The sequence below is a fragment of the Pseudonaja textilis genome, chromosome 3 (genome assembly GCF_049901715.1).
Source record: "Pseudonaja textilis isolate UNSWEBS1 chromosome 3, rPseTex1.2, whole genome shotgun sequence".
Classification (NCBI taxonomy): domain Eukaryota; kingdom Metazoa; phylum Chordata; class Lepidosauria; order Squamata; family Elapidae; genus Pseudonaja; species Pseudonaja textilis.
Window position 1 is genome coordinate 101,149,126 of NC_141992.1, and position 8,958 is coordinate 101,158,083.

Consider the following 8,958-nt stretch of genomic DNA (forward strand, 5'->3'; position numbering starts at 1 on the left):
CCCATTTTATCCTGCACCTTTTGCAATAATAAGTCAACTAAGTCCAACAATAATGTCATAATAATAATAATATTAACACAACAACAACAACACTGGAGAGACCAAAAGTCCTGCAAGAAAGACCAATGAAAAGCAGAAAAGGAGAATCAGAAGACAAAACAGTACATGGCCAGTACATTAAAAAAAATAGCAGGCAAAGCAGTTAGCAACAAGACCTGGCAATAGCTAAGGGCAGAAAAGTTGAAGAAAGAGACAGGGAGACTAATTGTGGCTGGACAAGACCAAGCCTTAAGAACAAATGCATACAAAGCCAGAATTGAGAAGTCAACAAAGGATAGAAATGCTGCCTCTGCAAAGAAGTTGAAGAAATAGTGCATCATTGAAAGTAGCTGCTGAAAGAAAATAGCACAGTCTGACTACAACAATGGTGCATTGGAGAATTTGCAAGAAATACTTGCAAGCAAGAACTGGTGGGACCATGAAAAAGAGAAAATGATAGAAAATGAAGAAGCTAAAGTGCTCTGCTGGGACTTTAGAATTCAAACAGACACATAACTTGCCAAACTTAACAATTGTTAATAAGAAAAACAAAAATGTCTAGTTAGTGGACAGGGCGGTACCTGGAGACAGCAGAATAAAAGAGAAGGAATAGAGAAGATAATAAAACACAAATACCTACAAATAGAAATAGAACATCTGTAGCAAAAAAAAAAAAAAACCCCACCAAAGGGAGTACTAACAGTAATAGGGTGCAAACCCAATAGTTATAGTTTTCATAGTCATCTTATGTTTTTAAAATGCATTAGCAATCATTAGGGAAGAAATTCTGCAGTTATCCTTTGGTTCGAAAAGAAAGTAAAAGAGAAAATAACATTTTCAAATTGGACAGGAAGGAGGAAACAGAGACTTTGAGTCTATAAGCATTTAGAAGCTGCTTCTTTGGAAGCCAATTATGTGTCAGGGCTTCTGGTTGTCTGCTGCAGCATTCATCTATGTTCTGTGTTCTGAGCTATATAAAACATTGAAAGCTTCTAATACAGGAGTAGGCAAACTTGGAGCACATCTTTTAGGGTCCACCTGCCTCCCTACCATGTGTAGACTTCAGCTCCTAGTATTCACCAGCCAACCATCTTAAAGTTGCCAAGGTGGAGAAACACTGGTCTAAAGCCCTTGATTGAGGTTTCTTTTCCAAAGAAGTTGACCTCTATCCCAGAAATGGAAAGCACATAACAAGAAAGTAAAATATAAATAGGTGAGAACCCTAACTCTGCAAACAGAAACTTTTCATTCCTGCAATTGCTCAGCCAAAGTTTTGGTACTAAATGAACAGATTAATTGCCCTTATTCTGGATAAGCACCCATTAATTACTTACCTGTGATGAGGTGTCTGCTCTTCACATCATTACTTTTGGGAACCACTACTTCCTTCTCCTCTCCAGACAAAGAACTGAACCTCAGTTTGTAGTAATCCACTTCTGCTGCCGGATTTTCCCATTCCACTTCCAATGAGTTCTCAGTCTCCTCCGTCACCCAGATAAGCCCAATGGCAGAAACGGCTAAAATGAACATTGACAAAGAGGACTCCAAGACTACAACAACCAAACCTTTCTGTGCAGAGTGTTGATTATAAGGACATTTTTAATATAGAAAATTATAGCTATGCTAAACAGAGGGGTGCAGATTTCCCAAAATCTCGTGTATTAGCCAACAACTAATACAAAATAAATTTTGGTATTAACCTACAGCTTCTGCTATTGGGATGGGACCTGAATGCCAGTCATTTTCTAAAAGTCCATAAGCACTTTGCATTGCTCTAACAACCAAAGCACACTTTTCCAAAAAAACAAGCTTACTCTCTGAATATATCTCTATAAATATAATTATGTTTATTTCCATTTTCCCACTTGGATCCTTTAAGAAATTGATACTATTGTACAAATAAATCTTTCTTCAGTATAAAAGAAACAAATGCAGTTTTAGGATAAACTTATTTTAGGATAAATTAGCGTCACGTCAGCATTTGAGTTAGTCCTCCTTCTTAGGAAGATCACAACATTATAGGTAATTGAGGACCAAATACCATCTTAAGGTAGCATCAGTTTATAGACAGACCAAAAAAATGCTGTATTACAGGCCAGAGCTTAAAATAAAATATAGAAACAAAAGGCAGTAATACAGTATAAATTAAAAATACACATTTATATAAGTTTTTTTAAAAATATGGTGCAATATGATAGTTATCCTAAAAGTAAATTTGGTATCAATAACAGCAATTAAATGATTGGATTATATTATGCCTCTTACCCATAATATTGGAAATTTTAATATTTAATTCTTAGAGGCATACGTAACGGAAGGGAATCAGGATGGTGACCACAATTACGTGATCAAAGCCTTGACCCCTTTTGATGTCCATTGCTCCTCACTCAATTGCCCCTGGCTTAAGTCAGAGGGATACAACCAACTAGTGGCAAATAGTTAGACTGGAAGACCTCCAAGGTCCCTTCCAATTCTATTATTCTGTAAATTTAGCAAAGCCTACCTACCATCAAAGATAGTCTTTCATGCATGAACAGGAGGGGATGTCAAGCCTGAAGCTGTATCAATATCTTATTTTATGTATGCAAATACATCTCACTGAATACATCCTATTGAACTGATTAGGATTAATATTCATTAATCACATTTGCATATTATGATTGGAGGAAAGGGGTGGGGCTATGATGATGTGGACATGGACACCATCTTGATTTTTTTTAACCATCTTCCCTTTCAGACACACCTTTAATCTATAGGTAAAGTGGACAGAACTGCTTCACTGTGAGCATACAGTTTCCCCAAACCTTGTTCAGAACCATGAAGACACATTACATTCACACAAATGGACATACTGCGCATATTACCCCAACTCTTCACTATGACAAGTAGGTTTTAAAATAGTACAGTATTCACTAATATTAATGGTTTAATAAATCAGTATTCATAAACAATATTAATTATTTCAATGCCTATTTGCAGCGCAAGGGGGTGTTTCTTTGAGGATCCTGGAGTGAGAATTGTTCCTTTGTTCCTCAAAAGTACCCAGTGGGATTATATTTTATGAGACAGTAAAAAAGCCTGCATACAGTACATGACAAATTCACTTTTTAAAATACTGATTTGACTGAAAACATGAGTTTTGGGCAGTGGAAGTTTCATCCCTCCTTTTTCCTGAGATTCATTCCCCCATCCCAAAAAATATGCTTCCATACATACAACAGGTATCAAAACAATCCATGATCATCATTGGGGACTTTGTCCAAATGTTACTGGATGGAAGGATCTTCATGAGTTTTTGCCTAAACCCCAAGATAGGAGAAGGGACATTGGAAAACTAATTTAGGCCATAGATATTTACTCCTCGTGTAATTCTTGGCTGTGGCTGTGATCATGAAAATTCTGGAGAAATCTTGAGGGAACTGGATTCAGACAGAATATAAGCACCATCTGCTACAGTATTCAATTAGAGTTAATTCTTGTCTTCAAACAGTTATTTTTCAGAGGGAAACTGTCCCTGACATGGCATAGATGTACACATGATTCCCCTCCCCCACCTCTGAAAAAAAGGAGAGAAAATCATAGTGGGATGAAATGTGACTCCAGTCCGAGGGGCTGTATCCTCTGGCCTCACTTTGGCTACGGAGGTAACCAAGGAAAGAAACAAATGAAGAAGATAAATTAAATAAGCAGATAAAAATATTGCAAAGAGAGTTACAGCTACTTTCCTTTTTTTTGTAGAACACTAGAATCCAAGTTGGGCAAAATATTAGAAATAGCTACCATTCAGACCTTTGTTCATTCAAACATCCATAATTCATACAAGGGTACCATTTCCTTAAGAAACAATGTTTGCATTATTAGTTTTTCAAAGTCTTCTGTTGATGTGAAGACCCTGCAGGTTCAAAGAGAACGGAAAGAGAATGGCAGTGACCTACCTGTGCTACCTTGCAGGAGTTCTGGCTCACTGAAGACTCCCTTCTTTACATTGCGAAGTGTGATTACATATTCTGTGCCAGGAATTAGACCCCGAATCTCATAATTTGTCTGATCTTTGGGCACCTTTATTTGTTTCGTCAAGGCCTCTTTCCCCACAGGAAAGTAGCTGATGAGGTAGTAGTCCACTTCTGTTATCTTATCCCAGCCAATGGTTAGGGAATTTTCGGTGGTTTTAAGGAGATGGATATTCCATGGGGCAAGCACTATTGGGAAATAATGGGAAGATTTTAAAGTAATGCAGCCTGTGAGTCAAGCGAGGCAGATCATGTTTCATTTTGTCTGTATAATTTGCTTAGCAATATATAGGCCACAGCATCTCAATTTTTTATAATTAGTGGCACAAGTGTTGGCAATAAATATTTGCTAACATTGTTTTTCATGCATTAAGCAGCAAAGTGTCCAATTCCTTCAGACAATTCCTTCATCAGATGATGAAGTGCAGATCTGGCACCTAATAAAATCTACCCATTTTAGGTTGCATTAACTTAAGTTTGATCAAATGCAAGGAGCCCAGAGGTAACATACAGTAATTGGGGGGGGGAGGGGGGGAGGAAGAAATATTGTAGATTTCTGTTATCTTTCTTTAAGAATATAAGAACTGTTTCTCTTTTGCATTTTGTCTTTCTGTGACTATCAGAGTAAAGGCAACAAACACACTTTCATCAGAATGGCAGTTAAAATCCTTGACTGTTCAGTAAATATTGATATGCAGTATAAGAGTCTATTATGTTACTTCATTTATCATTATAACATTTTAAAAAGTAAGTCGATTAGAAATGTATCACCCTCACTGGAAGAGAAACTGGCACTCTTGAAGTACTCGGCTGTACTCCTTGAAATGAGGAATAATGTATGGCAATTTGTATTCAAAAATCCTATGGCAAATTAAGCAGAGCTCCCAATTCAGTGCAACAGAAATTGGAGAGTACTTTCTGGCAGATTATAGCCCTAGTAAATAATAGCAGCAATAATAAATATTCTGTTCAATATATAAGAGTTGCTTCAGGTCCCCTGAAAACAAATTTCAACAGTATACACAATGGGCCTTTCCAGTTATAGCACCAGGGGTGGGCTGCTGGGGGCTCACAGAGGAGACCCCCTAGCTAAGACACTGCGGGCCTCGAAGAGCCCCCAATAAGCCCAGAAAGACAAGCAGCAAGGGAGATCTCTTAATAGGCTTAATTGAACTTCTGGGTGTTCAGCCAAGAGCATTTCACACAAGCAATGAAAAGGAGGAAGATGTGGTTTAAATGTGATTCTCTCCCCCCCCCCCTCCTGTTCCAGACAGAGTGTGTTAAAAAAGCAATGAAAGAGTGGCCGTTCAATGAAATTTTCATTTGGAGGTCCATCAACATTGTGCGGGGACAGTCAGGAAAATGCTCTTACCTTTAGAGCAATCTAGTCCTGTGAAACCATCCTTGCAGTAGCACTCGCCACTGTCACAGTATCCATTGCCACTGCAATCATTAGGGCACCTCTTCTCACTGCAGTCATCTCCAGTGAACTCCCGATAACACTGGCATACCCCATGGACACAGACCCCGTTTCCACTACAGTTCTCAGGACACAGGAGGTGACTGCAGTCGTCACCAGCATAACGGGCATTGCAAACACACCGGCCATCAATGCAGCGCCCATTATCACTGCAATTTCCTGGGCACGTGGGTTGGGAACAGTCCTGCCCTTCCCAGCCTTCCTCGCAGATGCAGCTGCAGATCTCTTGGATGAAAGTGCCATGGCCGCTGCAGGATGACACCCCTGTTCAGCAAGAGGTCCAGAACATAGGAGAAAAAAATGGAAGACAAAGACACATGGGTGCCAAGATCTCAACTCCCTTGAGAAGAAGAATACTGACACCTTGCTTACATGCACGAGCTTCAATTTTAAGCAAAAAGCATCTTGAGCTAAATGCCATCTTTGTACCCTTAAGCCAACATCTGCAATATTGCTGCTTTGCTTTTAAGGATGATAATAATGACTGAATTTTTATTGGATACAGGGTAAATCTGCATAAGTAAATCCCATGAAACTGTTTAGAGAACTTTGTTAGGAATCTGTCCATCAATTAGTTGGGTTGGCAATATACTGCATAAACCAACAATGTATGTTTTGTAGCTTTAAGACAAAATCATTGTATTGATTTGTACTGCGTTCTGATTGGTTGATTGTATTGCAGATTGCCATGAGAGGGAGCTAGAGATCATGGCTTGTTCTCTCTGATATGCTGTATCTCTGACATTCTATCTCTCTGACATTCTGTTGCTATCTAAGGTTTATGCTGTGCTTATACTTTGATTTGATATATATTTGATATTCATATTTGATATTTGATATTTCAGCAAGAGTGGTCAATGTCTGGAATACTCAACCTGACTCTGTGGTTTCTTCCCCAAACCCTCAAAACTTTACCCTTAGACTGTCTACTATTGACCTCACCCCTTTCCTAAGAGGTCTGTAGGGGACATGCATAAGCGCACCAACGTGCCTACCGCCCCTGTCCTATTGTTTCTTTTATTTTTCTTATATGTACCCATTTCATGTATTCATAACTATGTATGTACTTATACCTATTATCTTGTAAGCGATTGACAAATCAAATAAAGAAATAAATAAATATTTTTGTTTACTAGAAATGAAAAAGGCAACCAGTAAGAAGACTTTGTAATTGGATATTCTTTGGACTGTAAAATGTATATGACCTGGACTGTTTACTGGACAGTTTATTTCTTAAAGTAAACTTTAACTCAATTCAGTGTATCTGTGTGTAACTGAATAATTATTCATAACTACTCTCATAAAGGTTTCCATGTGCGTATCCTTGTTACTCAAGGGTTATTCTCTACATATCATAACAAACTTCAATAGTCCAGCTAAATCTGGGTCCCCATCTATGAATGACAAGCAAGCGAGTGTTTGGTGGGTGATATAAGACAAGTCTCAGGCACATGATAGGGCACAATATACAGTGAGCAGGCTACAAAAACTAGCTTCCTCACCTTGCCCTCTTCCACAACACTTTTGAGGGTTACAAATCCCTTTCAGATGTGCCACTTCTAGTTCTACATTTTCCAGTCTTTCCAGCAAAGCTTTAACTTGTTCAAGGACTTCACAGTCTCTTTTAGGAGTTTGCAGACGAATGTTATGCCTAAATATAATGTTTTGCTCCTCGCCCTCCTCTGCTTTGCCATTAGTGAAGAACATGTGATTGTTGTCTTGGAGAGGCCCCGGGTCTGGTTCCACATTGAACTGAAAGGACTCGGGTACATTAATCTTGTACGAGTGACTAAAACTGATCTTCTGGCTTTGCTCAGAGCAGTTTTTGGGCTGAGCAGGCAGTTGTGTTAGGACCTCCAGGAAGGAGCAGTGCATCAGAATTCCCAGGAAAATAATCCACATGGCCATTGTGTTTCTGTAAATACAAGAATAAAAAGGCTCAACTGGGGAAACAAGAAGGAAAGATGAGATAAACAATATAAAAGCTATTTTCTAGATATTATAAAGAGTGCAAGAAAAATATTCCTGGCAATCTTAACTGGGAAATTAATCAAGAGCTGATCTAGACATAGAAGAGATTCACTGGGCATTGGTTATCTCTTCAGAATGCACTTTGGCAACCCTTTGCTTCTTGCATAATAAATTCATGCATAAATACATACCCATTCCTTTACACCATGTAATGTATGCTTCTCCATTGTTTGGAAAAATAGATTACTATGTGTAGGAAGTAGGTATGGGACGAAGTATTTTTTAATGCTTTCAAGGGAGCATTTAAATCATGTATGTGCCACTGAGCTTGAATGATAGTTTGGCTCAAAGTTCAAGTTTTTCTGTTTGCCAAAAGTATGAAAAGTGACACATAAATCACCAGAAGGTTCCTAAACTAATTAAAACCCCTCTGAGCAAAGCTTTCTAACTTGTAAGGCAAGATTTATGAAGTGAGGCTTTGTCAGGCAAAGTAGTTTTGTGTTTATGCAATGTTTTCTGCATGGATTGGAGGTACAATATACACATCAAGGATCAAGAAGTAAACCTGATGAAGCAAGCAGGCAACAAGTTAGAGAAAGGAACTCAGGAGGAAGAATGTATATATGTATGACTGAGGAGCAAGCAAATGAGGAAGAAGGAAGAATGGAGTGCCTAGCGCTAGACAAACAACTGTAGTTGCCTTGAAAAAGATAGATCAAGAGTAACAACATAAGGAAGCACGACCAAGGTGGTAGCTTTCCAAGAAGCTTAAGGCTTGTTTCCACCCTCCTCCCTAAGCTTCAAGAAAAAGTCAAAGGACAGGTGGTCCTTAGGTTACAACATCAATTGGGAGCAGAATTTTCATTGTCAAGTGATGCTATCATAAAGCACAATATCACATGACCATATCACTTAGCGATGGCAATCTTGCCAGTGCCGGTTGCTGTTATAACCCTGGGTTGATAAGTGGGAAGAGGTGGGAGTCCCAGGCAAGCAGGCCATGCTACAGACAAGGCCTGCAGAATGTGGATGTGCATAGGTACTCTGTGTGTGTGTGTGTGTGTGTGTGTGTGTGTGTGTGTGTGTGCGCGCGTGCGCACACTATGGGCAAGTGCTACAGAGTCTGGGAAGACATGAGAGTGGTAGGAACAATTTCTGACTTCCTCTTGGCTTCCCTGTTGATTTTGCTTGTGGGAAGCTCACAAGGAATATCAGAAATTGGGATCATACTGCAAGGTCATCACTGCTATCACTTGGACATTGGAGACGCTGGAGCAGCTGGAACTCTGAGAAACTTTAAACAGTTGCTGAAGGAGTGTTTGTAATCCAAGGACTATCTATAAGGTAAATGTTATGACTCCCCTTCAAAATTCAAACGAACAAAACAGAAAGCAGCCGTTTCACAATTAAATCAAACGGAAAGAAGTCTTACAAGATAACGGCTGGCAGAAACCACAG

General features: G+C 39.0%; 1 protein-coding gene across 1 annotated transcript in view; it reads right to left on the bottom strand.

The window, feature by feature from the left end:
- Window positions 1-7,437, bottom strand: part of TNN (tenascin N) — a 42,333-nt gene extending 34,896 nt beyond the window's left edge. The window contains exons 1-4 of the mRNA XM_087930478.1: window positions 7,032-7,437; window positions 5,422-5,793; window positions 3,975-4,238; window positions 1,374-1,556 (exon numbers count right to left, since the gene is read on the bottom strand). Coding sequence (XP_087786604.1) covers window positions 1,374-1,556; window positions 3,975-4,238; window positions 5,422-5,793; window positions 7,032-7,437 — 1,225 coding nt within the window. The remainder of the gene's footprint in view (window positions 1-1,373; window positions 1,557-3,974; window positions 4,239-5,421; window positions 5,794-7,031) is intronic.
- Window positions 7,438-8,958: the final 1,521 nt, after the last annotated feature.